The 17,135-nt window shown below is 41.1% G+C and overlaps 1 protein-coding gene across 4 annotated transcripts in view; it reads left to right on the top strand.

Moving 5' to 3' along the window:
• agap1 (ArfGAP with GTPase domain, ankyrin repeat and PH domain 1) overlaps positions 1-17,135 on the top strand; it is a 642,020-nt gene that overhangs the window by 534,782 nt on the left and 90,103 nt on the right. For 2 of the 4 annotated variants that reach the window (XM_073046648.1, XM_073046646.1), the window contains exons 14-16: positions 8,693-8,776; positions 12,282-12,436; positions 16,318-16,408. In XM_073046648.1, the coding sequence (XP_072902749.1) occupies positions 8,693-8,776; positions 12,282-12,436; positions 16,318-16,408 (330 nt within the window). The remainder of the gene's footprint in view (positions 1-8,692; positions 8,777-12,281; positions 12,437-16,317; positions 16,409-17,135) is intronic. The other 2 variants (XM_073046649.1, XM_073046647.1) reach the window with 1 other exon arrangement.

Below are 17,135 nucleotides of genomic sequence, written 5' to 3'. Positions count from 1 at the left end.
TTAGCATTTATTTCAAGAGGACTAGAATATAAAAGCAAAGATGTAATGTTGAGGCTTTTTAAAGCACTAGTGAGGCCTCACTTGGAGTACTGTATGCAGTTTTGGGCCCCTGTGGAATTCATTGCCACAGAAGGCTGTGGAGGCCAGGTCATTGGGTATATTTAAACAGAGGTTGTTAGGTTCTTGATTGGTCAGGGCATCAAAGAATGCAAGAGATTGGGGTTGAGAGGGATAATAAATCAGCCATGTTGGAAGGGTGGTGCAGACTCCATGAATGAAATGGCCTGATTGTATTCCTATGTCTTATGGTCTACATGCAATGAAATCCAAACTTTTATCAAGTCTTCCTGACTATTAACAGCATTCTCGTATGTACAGCAACAACTTTTCATTTATATTGTTCTTTCAATGGGACTTTTGGACTGTATTTACAAAGCCAGCCATCTTTAAAGACTTTGCACATAGACCCCAGAGTTTCTGTCTTCTGGTAACCCTTCCAGATTGCAACACTTAATTTATATTTCTTCATTTCATTCTTTAGAAAAATGGGTTCAAGCATCTCTGCCTTAAATTTCACTTGCCATGCTCCTGCCTATTTCAGTTGTTTCTGTCCTCCTAATCCTGCTACTTACTCACCTTGTTATTTTCTACTCGTCTACATTTGGTTTGTCTGCAAAGACTGAACCGATGCCTTACATACCCCAGACAAGGTCAGTAATATATATTTTTTTAAAAGATGGATCCCAGTATGGATTCCTGGTGATCACCTTTTTACACTTCCATCCAGCCTGAGAAACAACAGTTCGTTACTCCTCTTGGCTCTCTGTGTGTTGGGCAGTTTTCTACCTGCAATTTTCCTGTCCTTTCATTTCTGAGGGCAGTTATCCTCATCACCAGTCCTGTCCTAACCAACCTTCCAAAGACCATAATCTCCAAAGAGGAACAAGTGTATGGGACATTGGAAAAAATGTTGAATTTCCCCATGGGGATGAATAAAGTATCTATCTATCTATCTATCTATCTATGACTACCTGAAGAAGTGGGAGCCTTGGATTGTGTTTTTCCCATGCTCTCCTAAGTGCTGATGTCACCTATACTAGTTATAATATGGAAACACAGCAACAACTCCATTCATAGTTTCCACAAGTGACCCATTATGAGGTAATGATTAAATAATCAATTTTTATGATGTTGGGATATGAGCGATAACTCCTATTTTTTGCCCTTGTGTCTTTTGCATTGACCAGCGAGGGCAGCTCAGGTTAAGCTCTCTTTCAAAAGGAGCACCTGAAAAAAAGCAGTGGTGAGGGATGCTTATATTGGCTACACTACACTGCCTTCACTTGGCTGCAAAACAGTAAGGCAACGTGATCCAGAAATTCCATTAGATAGGGAATACAATTCATCTTCTGTATAATCTGTCCTCATAATTTGAGTCATTGAGAACAAGCATCATTCTGATGGAGCTCTCGGCCTAGTACTGCAACCAAATTATTTGCTCAAATCTCTGGAGCAATACTTGATTCCACCCTTTGGATTCAGAGGTGACAACTATGTGGAAAATTCTCTGTTACATTTCTTTGGAATGAGGCAGCACAGTTGCCAGTTTAATCTAAATACCTCAAAGTGCCAGTGACCCAGGTTAAATCCTGATGCTGCAAAATTTCTGATTTGTGCTGCTTCCAGCAAATCCTTGGGTATATTGGTTGTTAATGCAAACAGCGTGTTTCCATGCACACGTGGTAAATACATCTGAATATGTGTATTAGCAAACCCCTGCTCTTGAACTTCCATTTTTGTTGTGCTTACAAATCCTCTGGAAGTTTCATTGGACTGCACACTAACTTGCATATATTTATAAAGGCAACTGCAAAGTCAGGTGAACTGGTGGAGAAGCAAAGATGCGTGTCAGATGCAAAGATTAAAATTGAAGACATGTTTCCAAGTACAGTATTTTTTTGGAGTGACATTATATTCTGACAGTTAGTCAGAATAAATATTTTTTATTCTTTTTGTTTTTATTTAAAAGAACACTTTCACATTGATGCCAAAAGGCCACCTCATTTTCCTCTGCCAAGGTGGAATTGTTGCTGGATTCCTATTATAACAGGGGTTTGGACGTAATGCAACCTTTGTTTGTTTAGAATGTGGTCATACGTCCTCAGCAAATGTTCCCTGGAGCAGCAGCTTCAGCCTGCTAAAACAGCTTTCTCTGCCAGGACAGTGTAGAATCCAAATCAGGTTTGCTGTCACTGACAAATGTCGTGAAGTTTGTTGTTTTGCGGCATCAGTACAGTGCAATACATAGAATACACTATAAGTTATAATAAGAAATATATACTTTTAATTAGTACAAAAATGATGTTCATGGTCCATTCAGAAATCAGTGCTGGAGGTGAAGAAGCTGTTTCTAAAACATTGAGTGTGACTTCTGGCTTCTGTGCCTCCTCTCTGATGGTAGTGATGAGAGAGGACATGACCTGGGTGGTGGGGGTCCTTAATGACGGATGTCACCTTCATGAAGCATTGCCTTTTGAAGAAAAGGAAGAAGATTAATCCAGATTAAAATTAATATATCGGTGGGGGGCACACAAGTGCAGTTGTGTTGTGTGTTTTTAATGCATTCACTTTGGGCATCAGTGATAAGGTTAGGGGTTATTGCCCACTCCTAGTTGCTCTCAAGGGAATGCTGACAAGCTACCTACTTGACACTCTGCATGTGTCAGGCGAAGTGAATTTGTCGCACAGAGAGTTTTAGCATTTGGAACCAGTGACAGCAAAGGAAGGGCAATAGATTTTTAAAGTCAGGATGGGTGCTGCTTGTGGGGAATCCTGCAACACAGAAGTGGTGGTGCTCCCCTCTGTCAGAAGCATTTTCCCTTGGTGTCTGTGGCCAATTGCTGCAGAAGATTTTGCCAGTAACATCCTGCAAGCAGTGTGCACCATTGGTGGAGGTGGGAGACTGAGTAGTCAGGGTAATAGATGGAGGCTAACCAAGCTGGTTTCTGTAGTCTAGGCCTCTGCTCTGGTCTTGAAGTCCAGTGATGTGGGCAGGTGATGGAGTTCAGACCTCTGTGAATGGCTGACAAAGAACATCCATGCATGTCAGGCTGTTCCAGGTCAGTGGGTCCCAGGATCAGATGTCTGTGCAAGCAGAAGGCATGAGTCAGCACGCCTGGCATTCAGGATCCTATCATCAGACAGTCCAGGGGTCGATACCAAAAATCGAAGCATGTGAGTAGGTCAGAAGTCTAAATTGAAGGCCAAGTCCTGGAGGCAGGAGGTTGTGGTTTTCCATCGTGTTCCTAGCTTTTTTGTTTATGGGTTACATCAAGACTCGGAAAATTCAGAGGTATGGAATGCTGTAGTTAGCTGCTCTTCAGTAACAATAAGGTAGCCTGGGCTAAGAAATCTATCATGTTGGGTTTACAACACTCTCCACTGAGCCCAGATATCATTCTGGTAAAGCTATGCTACATGCCATTTTTTGAGTACCTACATATGGGGAGAACCAGTACATGCAGTTATAGAGTCACACTCCAAGTCCATGCCAACTCTTTACACCATTTCCACGTTAATCTTATTTTATTAACCCCAAATACTCACCCACTTCTCTTAGATTCTACCACTCACTGCACATCAGGCACAGCTGTGACCAATTAACCTACCAATCTGCTCATCTTTGGGATGTGGGAGGAATCTGGGTGTCATGGTACACCAGGTACTGAAGGCAAACATGCTAGCTGCAGGGAACTTTTCAGAAGGCAAAGAGTATTTTGACCTTCATTGCAAGTGGATAGAAATAAGGAAGCAAGAATATTTAATTGTACATGGTTTTGATGAGTCCACATGTGGAGAATTGCGTGCAGTTTTGGTCTATACATGAAAAGTGCCTCTAGGCGTATTTAAATTGTCAAGGCATAGTAAGCTACAGACCGTGTGCTGGAGGCTGGGATTAATATGGATGGCTTCCCAATGGTCAGCATGGATATGATGGGCTGAATAACTTGTTCCATGCCGTATAACTCCATGGTTCTAAAGGATATATCTGGCATGGAGGGAGTGCAGAGAGGTTCCGGCAGCCGTATGATTGTCCAGAGAAGAGATTGGGTCGACTAGGCCTACATTTACTGAAGTGTAGAGTAATGTGAGGAGATCTCATTTGAAATCTGTAGAGTTCTAACCGGGATCAACAGGCTGGAAGTGAGAAAGATGAATCCCCTAACAGGACCAATCTAAGGCCAGGGATCATAGTTTCAGGGCAAGGAGTTAGTTATTTAGAATGAGATGATGAGAAATTTTATTGCTGAGGTGAATCTGTACACCTTTCTCTACCACAAAGGGCTCTAGAGACCAAGTTGCTGAATATGTTTAAAAAAGAAGTTTAATTGTCATTCAACTATACAGTCAAATGAAACAGCTTTCCTCTGGGGATAAGGTGTAAAACACAGAACCAGCAGTCACATACAGCAGAAAAACTGTCTCAAAAAATAGTACAGGATGAGTGCCCCTTATCCAGATCGCTTCGGGCCAAAGTGTTGTGGATTTTGGATTTTTTTTTAGATTTTAAAATATATAATGAGATAACTTGGGATCACCATCATTTCCTACTCTGAATTTATGTGTTACCAGAAAGCAGACTTTGAATTACACTTGTTCATCACACGTATGTACTTTACAGTAAAAATTATTACAAACCATTGAGTACTGGGTAACAAAAGCTGCACAGCAGCATCAGGAGATGACCTGAGTCAGCTGTGAACAACCATCAGTCTCCATCTACAATGCCATGTTTTGAATACACTGTGTTTGAATTTTACTTTATTTTTAGGTTTTGATGGAAGGTATAAAAACAATTAGCATTGTAGACTTCTTGTGGTGTTAGACTTTCATGATTAGCAGACGCTTTAAATTTTTAATGCTGTGCCTTTTCTTAAATTTCTGCAACCATCCTGTTGAGTATGCACAGTGGCCTTCAATTTTCAGTTTGCTGTGATAGATCTTTGCTTGTTTCATTATCAGCATACCATTAAGCCATATGTGTTCACTCCGATGCTAATGATACACGGTCGAAATCTTCGTTTTTCACTTTATTTATTATTTATTTTTATTGGGGTACAGTGTGGAGTAGACTCTTCTAGCCCTTTGAGCTGTGCTGCCTGTTAACCCCCAATTTAACCCTAGCTTAATCACGGACAATTTACAATAACCAATTATCCCATTACTAGTACGTCTTTGGACTGTGGGAGGAAACTGGAGCACCTGGAGGAAACCCACATTGTCACAGGGAAAGCATACAGACTCCTTACAGACAGTGGTGGGAATTGAACTCGGGTTACTGGTACTGTAAAGTGTTGTGCTGACCACTATGTTACTGTGTTACCTGATAATGGAGTTTGTCTATTTTTCATTGATTTCTGTTCACTGCATACGTAAGGTCACTTCTCAGAACTGCTTGTGGTGCACAGAGGCCTGCGCATCACCTGGAAACCTTTTCAGTGTCTTGTGTAATTTTCCATTTGTGATATCATGTCAGCTCTAAAAGAAAATTCAAATTTTGGAGGATTTTGGAATTTCAGATAAGGGATATTCAACCTGTATTAAAAATAATAATAATATAGCCCAAGTCCTTGAGTGGCATGGCCCGTAGATTGATGGTGTATGGAGCACAACGTTTCTGCATGAACAGTCTGAAGCAGTTCCACATAATGCATAGGTCAGCCACTGACGAATGCAATTGAGCTCGTCTCCCGTCAAGCGAACAGTGGATGGGAGGTGCCAGCCTGCAACCCAGCACGAAATCCAGTGGCACAGTGCCAGCTCTGATGTCTCTCTCCTCAGCAGCCGCAACAGGTCACCCCGAGGTGTGAATGAGGCCTGGTCCGCGCTACAGCTGAGGCCATACAGCTGCTCCACGGTCAGTTTCACCAATGAGCCAGTGAATTAGACTCGCAGTATCCTACATTACCAATGTCCAACAGGGTCTTGCAGTCACCGTTGACAGTGCCTTCTTCCCTGGCTGGCTAAAGCAGGTTGTGACACGGTGTGTGACAAGTCCAGCTCTGCCACTATCCAGCAGCTCACTCGTGGGGTACACCTGCAGTACTTGATGTCCTTGCTAACCAGCGGAGTCTTGCAGTCATTAAAAGAGACAAAAAGGATGAACAATTGCATCTTTGGTTGGACCTAGAGACACCATTGCGTTTGAGTGTGCAACCATCTTACTGGAAAACCATAGATAACACAAAAATCATCATGAGGTTTAGGGAGAGTGGAGATATGGCAGTGAGATAGAATATCAGCCATGATCCTGTTGAATGACAGAGCACTTTCAAGGGGGTCATATCACCTATCACTGAACCCATTTTCCTGTTTCTATACATCCTTTTTAAGGTACATTGCTTATATTGTTTGCAGCGTCTCAGCTTGAGCCTCTGTGTCCTTGTTCACCTGTGCTTTAGATATAGAGGCCAGCATTCCATCATAATTTTGGTTACGTTCTTTGCCCATCCATGGCATTTCACTGACCCTCTTGTGCATGGACCCTCTTGTGTTTGTTCGGACCTTTACCTCTTCTAACTTTTCACCATTTATCTATCCTTTCAGGTACATAGTGGATGACCACATATCCCTGCAGTGAAATGTTTTTGCCAAAGTCGTGTTACATTATCTCAATCCTTATAATCTAATGTATTCACTGACACAGCTCAATCTCTTTGAGATGGTCCTTATTGGTCAGTCAAGTCTTTGTACCTATGGCCCAATGGTAGCTATGAGGAGCAATGATCATGACCCGGATGGTAGGGATCTTTGATGATGGATGTTGCCTTCATGAGGGCTGTGCCTGTTATAGATACTACTGAAGGTGGGCAGGATCTGCCTGTGATGTACTGGGCAGAATCCACTACTGTCTGCAGCTTCTTATGTTCTTGCATATTCAAATTGCCAGACCAGGTCATGATGCAACCTGTCAGGACACTTTCAACTGTATACCTGTAGAAGTTTGTTGGAGGGTTCGGTGACAAGAAAAAGCCTCCTTAAAAAGTCAAGGTGCTAAGGTGCCTTCCTTGTGAATGTGAGGAGAATAACAAATGGGATTAATGAAGAATTAGTGTAAATGGGTGGTTGAAGGTTAGTGTGCTCAGTGGACTGAAGGGTTTGATTCCATGGTCTTTTTTGTGACTCATTGACTTGAAAATATATTGCTGGTCTTTCATCATCTCTAGGACTAAATCCGTTTTCAGTAGCACAAAGGGATCATCTTCATCCAAGCAACTACAGCAGCCCAGAACGGCAGCTCCCCACCACCTTCCCAGCCACATTTTAGGGATGGGCAACAATCACTGGGCCTTCCAACACTGCTAGGGCCCATCAATGAATGAAGATAGAAGATTATGCCCTTTTGCTTCTACATTTATTTATTTATCTTTTCTTCTATTTCCTTTCTTTGTTGAGCTTCTATTCTTCACAAATGTCAATGGAAGCTAATTGAAAGCAAGCAGAAACTCCCTAATCCAATACCATTGAGACCTGACTAGTGCCAAGCTACAAAAGAATCCAGAAATATTAACCCCAATCATCTCTACTGAGCAGGAGAACTGTTCTATTTTAGTGCACACTCCAAGGTAACATGGTTCTGAGAACTGTCTGTAATCAAAAAGTCCATAAGTCAGAAATATTGCTGGTTGTGAATGAAAAAGTTAAATGGTTAATAGGTTAATTAGCTACAGATTATTACACATCTTAGTTAATTTTAGATCTGAGAGTTCAGTAAATCAGTACAGATCTGAACTGTACTGCACATTCAAAATACACTGGACGACGGGAGTCACCAGATCTCAGAATGCCAGACTAGAGAGCTTCAACCTGTAGCAACCTGTTAACTGCTTCAAAAGAAGAAATTGTCTGGAGTCAGGGATAGGACCCAACCTTGTTTGTGAATGGCTGGTCTCCACTGCACTAGGCTTTGGCTCTGAAGTCAAAAAGAGGGAGAAATATATTTTAATGTCTTGTTTAATTTCTTTGTTTATTCATTCAAAAATTTGAATAAAAATTGGAATTAAAGCAAAAATTGTTGGAAATATGCAAGTATTTGAAGAGAAACGGTTTGCATTTCAAATTGGTTCTGAAACAATGTCGTCAAGCTGAGACCTTACTGTTGTTTCTCTCTTTGTAGTTGCTGCCTGATTTGCTAAGTATTTCTAACACAAAAGCTTTCACATTTCCGCTTCCACTTTAAATTGTCCTGTTATAATTTCCCTGACTGTCAGCTGTTGGACATTATTACGTCATGCTAAGTACAACATTTTGTGTATGTTTTATGTACTATAAAAACTGTTGCTATTTTTGATGGTTCAAAGATCCAACTCATCATATGGATATGACTGCATGATTCAGCTTAGACTTTCTAGTCACATGTGGAGGGACTGGAACAGAAAGTTCCATTAAACTAAAGTTTACTGCTTGAGCGTGGCCTCTTTTTCAGTCCTGACTTCTGAAAACCAAAAAAAAGATCCTGAGTTTGGAAAGCAGAAGCCAAGCAATTAAGTGCCCTCTCTCCTAATTGCTGTGTGAGGTTTAGCGAGACCCCACTCCCTCCCCCTTGCTAGTTGCCTACTTTCTCACTGTACTTTGACACCTCTCTCTCTTTCTCTCTCCATTTTGTCTTTCTCCCTCTGCTCCCTGGACGCAGCCAAGCGTAAAGCATGGAAACTAAATCGTGTAGGTAGCTTGCGAAATATATACAGCAGCAGCAGCACAAGCACCAACACAGAAGGTAATGAATTAAAGAAGGACGCAAAGTTAATACTGACCAGCCGGCAGAAAGCTTGGTTGGGAGTATAACTTGCCTACTTGTGTGGGCTTTGATATTGTTTGTATTTCTTTTTAAGCTTTATTTAACTGCATCATTTATGTCATACATGTTCCTTTTTTCCTTACTTAAATTTTGACCTTTCCCTCTAGCTGTAGGATAGTGATGTTTAAATTACTTCAAGAAACACATTTCCATTCTCCCCACCCCACCCCCAACCCCGACTTCAGCACATGTTGCCATTCGATGTAATATTTTCCAAGTTATTGCAGTTTAAGGTGCAAGTAGCAGGTGTAATGATCTGTGGCAAAATACAATCGTGTGCTGTGACATTTAAGTACAGTATTTAATTTGTTTTGCGAAACATTGCCTGTAATGCTCTTTGTAGTTGAGCTCCAATCCAGGGCTGGTGCATGCTAGGTCATTTGCATGTGCGAATGCTTTATAGTCTATGCCTGTTATTCCGTACCGCTGAAGGTCACCTGAGTCAAAGTTCATAAATTGACTTGAAACGCTTTCAGCAAAGCCAGCAATCACACGTTTGTTTAATAGAAGATTGAATTTTTCATTTGTACACGAAAATTATAAATTAGGTTGTTTTTTTCTTATACAAAATGTCAGGAGGTCAATTTATTCAACTGCCCAAAATCCATTTCAAAGCTCTTTAATACATGTAGCCCAGGAATCGTATGTGGTATACAGTATGTATATCTGGTCACATTCCAGTAAGTCAGCTATAATGGGTAATGTCACTTTAAATGGAAAGCAACTGGATCAGATAATCATAAGCCCGTGCCCTCTTATTAGGGTTCTTCTGTGGTAGATTTAGTTTAATAATTTCCTGATTGCCATTGTTTTTTTCTTCAGAATTTCTGGTTTGCAGATACAAGATTCCAGCACGTTGAATGGGGCCTGAGGGCTCATTGCGTAGGTTTGTGTGTGAACTTGCATCTCAAATGGAGGATTTTGTTGCTTTATATATAATTGATTCAAGTTGGCTTTAGAAATACTTCACTGTAAAATATTTTGTCAATTGGCATATGAACAAATGATTGAATCTGTTCATAAACTGTGCAGTTGGCAGCAAGTGATTGAAGCCCCATTGTAACTGTGTGCTCCCAGCAAGATTTCAAAGGCCAGCATTTGCTCAGAGTCCTTAGCTCAAAAGGTGTTATTTATTACAATAGTTTGATAATTCCTGCATTAATAATTTCTGTAACGTTTGAGCAGGAAATGCTGAGCAGTTCTAACACCTGAATGCCTTTATATGGGGTCCTCTTCCATTTTGAAAGACCTGTTGCCTCCTGCAATTATCCAAAGTACTGCCCTGTGGTATATGTCTGCATCTTTATGGGAATTCAGTGAATTTAACAGCACAGAGATAGGCTTTTGGCCAGTGTTTGTGCTTTCCCTGTAAACCTCCTCTCACACTATTTAATCCACCACTACCAACATCACTTGTCTTATTTTACGTCCTCCTGCCTACACAGCATCGCCTCAGTGTTCACTTCAACCATTCACAGGAATACCACACTCCTACCCCTCTCCAAGTAGAGCAGATTCTACTGAGTTTTGTGGTAAATTTATTAGTAACTACAACCCCTGGCTTTGGACTACCACCCTAAAAGAACGTTAAACAGTACAGCAAAAGAACTGGCCCTGTAGTCAAACAATTCTGCACCAGTTATGATGCCAGTCTAACCTAATGCTATCTGCCTGTACATGGTTTGTATCGCTCTATTTTCTGCCAGTTCACTCTGTTTCTCTAAATGCCTCTGAAATATTGCTATTGTATTTGTTTCTGTCACCCCCCCCCCCCCAACCCCGACAGGGTGTCCCAGGAACCTTCCAATCTCTGTTTAAGAATATTTCCCTCACAAATCCCTTTTAAACTTTCCTCCTCTCACTTAATCCTCTGCCCTGAAGTATTTGACATCTCCACCCTATGCCTCTCAAAGCTGAATATTCTTCTATCAGGTCACACATCGGCCTGTGATATTCCAGAGAAAACAGTCCAAGTTTGTCCAGACTCTCATTGTAACTAATATTGTCTAATCCAGTCATCATCCTGGTGAACCTCTAATGTCTCCACATATATTCTGTACTGTGGTGACACACACAATACTCTAAATGTGTCTTAGCTAAAATTTTATACAATGGAAACTTGACCTCCTGACTTTTATACTCATTGCCTGGATGGATGAAGGCATGCATGCATGCATGGTTCATGCCTTTGTTAATGCCCTATCCACTTGTGTTGCCACTTTTATGGAGCAAAGGAATTGCACCTCATGATCCCTCTACATCAGTATCGCAGACATTGACCTTGCTCTTGCATTTGGCCTCCCAAAGTTCATCACCTCACATTCACTGGATTAAATTCTAGTGGGGTTTAATCTGTGTGGAGATTGTTTCCAGTAGAAACCGTGTTCTCGGTGTTATTTATTTGTTGTTGTTATTTGTTTTTTTTTGTATTTACACAGTTTGTCTTTTGCACATTGATTGCCACTCTTTGCTTGTGTGTAGTTTTTCATTGATTCATTTATACTGTGAATGCCTGTAAGGAAATGAATTTCAAAACAATATATGATGACGTCTACATACAGTACTTCGATAATAAATTTACTTTGAGCATTCTGGAATCTCACTGGGTCACCACTGAGTAGCGACAAAGTACAGCACGTTTGGTCTTTCTTTGTTCCACACTCGCACTTCTGGTATCAACTTTGTGATCATCATCACACCTTTTCCGATGCCTCTATCTTAAGTATGTTTGACAGAAAGTTAAAAATTTCCAAAAAGCCTGAATAGAAAAAGGAACCTCACTGTACATCATTTGATTAACAGAAGGTTACTCAATTTTGTTAACACAGTTTGCAGTAGATGATTGTCCAGATGCTGTGATGACTTTTTCTGAAATTATAAACAGGAGTAAGTAATCTTTTGATGCCCTTTAATGCTAGCTATCAGGTTGCAAAGAACTTCCTCTGAAACCAGGTTGTTTTCAAAGCCATTTTCAAAATGATACCAGAAATTCCTATTTATGCATCTGTTGTCTCTGTTCAGCTGATGGAAAAAACAGTGGTCAGTTTTCTCCTATGGGTAATTGTTTCCAAATGTGAACCCTTCTCTTCGAGCATTTAACTTCTGATCCCAATATCAGTACATTAGCCAGTAAAATTTCAGTGGCTAAATTTCATTTGAGGAGTCCTATCTTGTTGGATTTAACCTTGTTGGCTAGATAGCTTTAACACTTTTGGGTGCCTATCGTTAAACCTCCCATGCTAATGATCAATTAATCGCTTGACCATAATTCCCAGCATTTCCCCTTTGACTTTTACATGGTCTGAGGTGATTGAAAAGCAAATTGAAATGAGTTACAAAAAGGCCCCGGGGGTTCAAGCAGGTGTACACACACATTGCACTGAGTTCTCCACTTGGTAAGACTTTCCTTTTGTTTCCTCTACAGAGCAAGAAGAGAATTTTGAGTTTATAATTGTGTCTCTCACGGGTCAGACATGGCACTTTGAAGCTGCTTCTTACGAGGAGAGGGACGCATGGGTCCAAGCGATTGAAAGTCAGATTTTGGCCAGTTTACAGTCATGCGAGAGCAGCAAGAACAAGGTACTTTCCCCAAGTTCCTTTCCCTGCTTTAGTGATTTCCTTTATCAATCTGTTAATTGTGATACTGACGATTTTGTGATCATTATAGATATGTCTAATTTCTTTCTATTGAAGAGATCAGTCTTTTTGTAGGTAGTTAAATTTATATCTTCTATGTTTTATATCTAATGATACTGAATTTGGTGTAGCCACCTCCAACATAGAGTGATGGCAGGGTGATGGGGTGGAGAGAGGAAAGTTTTCTTAAGGCTTTATGGGAAGATCAAAAGCTAGTATAAAACTTGGCAGTAATACTGCAGGAAAAGGTAGAACTCTGTTTCACTTTCGGAATCTTAACTTTGCCTTGCATACAGCACTCTGATCTGTGGAAAACAATGCAAAGAGTTTGAATTGGTTTACAAGGTGAATTAAGGACTCAGGTCAGGAATAAAACAGCCTTGCCTTTTAACAACACTTGTCCACTTTGTGCCATTTGTCCATGCTTCTAGCAAAATTTAAGTTTCTTGAGTAAGTTTGAAGTGGCGCACCTCAAGGATGTGTGCTTAGTCTACTGCTCTACTCTCTCTACACCCACAGTTGTGCGGCTAGGCACAGCTGAAATGTCATCTATAAACTGCCAAAAACACAACAACTGTTGGCAGAATTTCAGATGGTGACAAGGAGGCATACGGAGTGAGCTAGATTAGCTGGCTGAGTGGTGCCGCAACAACAACCCTGCACTGAATGTCAGTAGGACCAAGGAAGTTGTGGAGTTTAGGAAGAGGAAGTTGAAGGAGCACACACCAGTCCTTATCAAGGGATCTGAAGTGGAAAGGGTGAGCTGTTTCAAGTTCCTGGATGTCAACATCAGTGAGAATCTATCCTGGGCCCAACATATGGCACAATAACACAGAAGGCACACAGCATCTATATTTCATTTGTCGTTTGAGGAGAATTGGTATGTCACTCACAAATTTCTACAGATGTACCATTCTAACTGGTTACGACAATGTGTACTATGAAAGGCTACTGCACAGCATCAGAAAAGGCTGCAGAAAATTGTAATCTTAGCTAGCTCCATCATGGGCATTAGCCTCCCCAGCTTTCAGGACAGCTTCAAAAGGCAATACTTCAAAATTGTAGCATCAATCGTTAAGGGCCCCCATCACCCAGGGTAGGCCCTCCTCTCTTTGCTACAATCAAGGAAGAGGTACAGGAGCCTGAAGAGACATACTCGGTGTTTCAGAAACATCTTCTTCTCTTACACCATCAGATTTCTGAATGGACAATAACCCATGAACTACCTCGCAGTAATAGACAACCACAATCTGTCTAAACTAATAACACACACACAATTGTACTTTCCATGTCCGTATTGAACACAGTGTTTAATCACAGTCCAGGCTGGAAAAGGTATGTAAACCTTTGTATTTAGTAATTGGTAGAACCTCCTTTAGCAGCAATAACCTCCACCAAATGTTTCCTGTAGCTCCTGATCAAACTTACACAACAGCGAGGAAGAATTTTAGACTATTCCTCTATAGAAAGCCGTTTTAGTTCATCAATATTTCTGGGATACCTTGCATGAGCAGCCTTCTTCAGGTCATGCCACAGCACTTCAATTGGGTTAAGGTCTGGACTCTGACTTGGCTAATTCCAAAGCATTTTTTTTTTCTTTTTAAACTGTTCTGTTGTTGATTTACTCTTGTGTTTCGAATCATTGTCTTGTTACATCATCCAATTTCTATTAAGCTTCAGGTGATGGAGCGCTACCCTGACATTCTCCTGTAAAATGTCTTGATACAATTTTGAATTCATTGTTCCCTCAACGATTGTAAGCTGGCCTGCCCCTGAGGCAGCAAAGCGACCCAAACCATGATGCTCCTTCCACCATGCTTCCCAGTTGGGATGAGGTTTTGGTGTTGGTGTGCAGTGCCCTTTTTCCTCCAAACATAGTGCTGTGCATTTCTGCCAAAAAGTTCAACTTTTCTCTCATCTGTCCACAGAACATTGTCCCAGAAATGTTATGGAACATCCAGGTGATCTTTTGCAAATTTGTGACGTGCAACAATGTTTAGTTTTGTAGAGCATTGGTTTCCTCCATGGTGTCCTTCCATGAACACCATTCTGGTTCAATAATTTTCTTATAGTGGACACATGAACAGAGACTTTAGCAAATTTTAGAGTTTTCTGCAGATCTTTTGCTGTTACCCTTGGGTCTTTTTCACGTCCCCCAGCATTGCACATTGTGCTCTTGGTGTGATCTTTGCAGAACGCCCTCTCCTAGGGAGGGTAGCAACATCGCTGAATTTCTTCCATTTGTAGACAATTTCTCTTACTGTGGACTGATGAACACTCAGGTCTTTAGAAGTGCTTTTGTAGCCTTTTCCATTTTTTGCATCTCCCACAATTCCTCTGAAAGTTGTTTTGATCGAGGCATGGTGCTCATAAACAGATCTTTCTGAAGAAAAGCAGGCTCTGTCAGTAACCTGACTTTGTGTGTCTTTATCAGGACAGGGCACCTTTACAACCCACACCTTCAATCTCATCTCATTGATTGGAACACCTGACTCCAAATAGCTTTTGTAGAAGGCATTGGCCCAGAGGTTCACATATTTTTCTGAAGCTAGGCTGTGATCATTTAAATGGTGTACTCAGTATTGGTGAGAAGTAGTACAATTGTTTGTGTTGTGGCGACCCACTTCCTAGCGCACTCGAACCGGCTCACAAATAGCCAGCACGCCGGCACAAAGGCCAGGTCCACAACAAAGGGAAAAAGCCTGCGGGGGTTTGTGAGTACGTGTCCCTTAGAGCATCCGTGCCCGGGGAGGGCGGGATGAGGGAGGCTTTAAAGCAAGGCTGTGAAGTTCGAATAAAAACATCTTTAATTGCAGTTTACCGACTCCGTGTCGTTATTTTAGCGCTGCGTGTAGCACACTGCTACAGTGTGTTATTAGTTTAGGCAGATTGCGTTTGTCTATTTTGGCTATTATTGTGACTTAGATGAAGATGGGACCACATGCTATAAGAAATTAATGCAGAAAACCAGGTAACTGCAAATAAACACACAAACACACACACACACACACACACACTCACACCCCCCCCCCCCCCCCCCCACTCCTTCCTTCCTTCCTTTCAGGAGAATTAGAAATTGTGGGAATCAGTGCTTCCTGACATCACTGGCTGGCATCTAGCCTAAAGCTATGCTTTATCCACTTACAAAAGCCTGTAAAATGTTCTTATGTACTTCTCCTAACCTCTGGATTATAAGAAGAATGTATTCTGTTGTGAATCATCAACTGCTTTGCTTAGTCTGTTCTCAAAGGGAGAATGTTTAACAGTTTGATGATCAGGGTTATGAGGGAAGCAAGTAGCAAAGATTGGTGATTTAATTTCATTTTTCTACAGGTGTCTAATTCTCCTGAATATACACTACTCTACATTTTGAGTGGGCTCTTTCATTAATTGCTCAGCTTCAAGGTGTTGTATATATGACGCAAGAGCTTGTGCTTTTCTTTGTGAATAATTATGAATGGTTTTGAAGTCAGTTCTTGCTTCAAGGGAGCCGCTGACTTGAAATGTGTCCTAAAGGGCAAGCAGATGGGGAAGAATCAGAGTGTAATCTTTCCCTTTGATGGTCCACTTATCTATCCATTCAGCCTCCCCTCCCCAACTCATCCATTCTGAACAGGTGAAACTATCTTTGGTTTCAATAATAAATGTCACTTGACAAGGGTTGTCCTTAAGAAGAGCAAAGGGCAGTAATAATTAGGTAAGCGATCTATCGGAAAGTGGTAGCCAAAACGTTTAATAATTCTCCACAGGAGCATCAGTAATGAGTGTGCCTGTTTGCATTTGTTCACAGGGTCATTCACCATCTTATTATTTTGCTTTTATAGTCACGGTTAACAAGCCAGAATGAAGCCATTGCCCTTCAGTCGATCAGAAATATTCGGGGCAACTCTCAGTGCGTGGACTGCGAAGCACTAAGTAAGTGATGAAATGGTGTTTTCTCTCTAAAATTGTTGCTCTTCTAAATCCCTGTACCATTTTGCATCAGACAAGTGAGGGTTTCTAGGATGTAACCATAAAATGAAAGGGAACAGGAGGTGGCCATCATCTCATCATGTCTATGTGGTGTCTTTGAAACAATTCAATTAGTCTCACTTCCCCGCTCTTTCCCCAAAGACCTACAAATGTTTCTTTTTTTTTTACTTCAGATTTAATTCCCTATAGAAAGTTATTATTGAATCTACTTCTACCAGCCTTTCAAGTCATGCATTGTTACAAACCACTGACTTGAAACAAAAATCTCCTCATCTCCCCTCTGAGTTTTTCACCAATTACCTCAAATCTGTGCCCTCGTGTTGCTGACCCTTCTGGCTGTGAAGATGGTTTGTCCCTTGTAGATCCATTTATTAAATTTTCTTTAGCTTTTCCTGCATTAAGGAAAGAATCCCCAGCTTTTAAGATCATAAGACGTAGGAGCAGAATTAGGCCATTCGGCCCATTGAGTTTGCTTCACCATTCCCTCATGGCTGCTTTACGAATTGGGTCTTGAAAGAGAATCTTAGATAGATACATGGAGCTTAGAAAAAGAGGGCTATGCGGTATTCTAGGCAGTTTCTAGAATAGGTTGCACGGTCAGCACAATCTTGTGGGCCGAAGGGCCTGCAACGTGCTGTAGGTTTCTATGTCTATGTCTATTATCTCTTTC

The sequence above is a fragment of the Hemitrygon akajei genome, chromosome 5, assembly GCF_048418815.1.
Source record: "Hemitrygon akajei chromosome 5, sHemAka1.3, whole genome shotgun sequence".
Classification (NCBI taxonomy): Eukaryota; Metazoa; Chordata; class Chondrichthyes; order Myliobatiformes; family Dasyatidae; genus Hemitrygon; species Hemitrygon akajei.
This window is presented reverse-complemented; position numbering and strand designations above follow the sequence as displayed.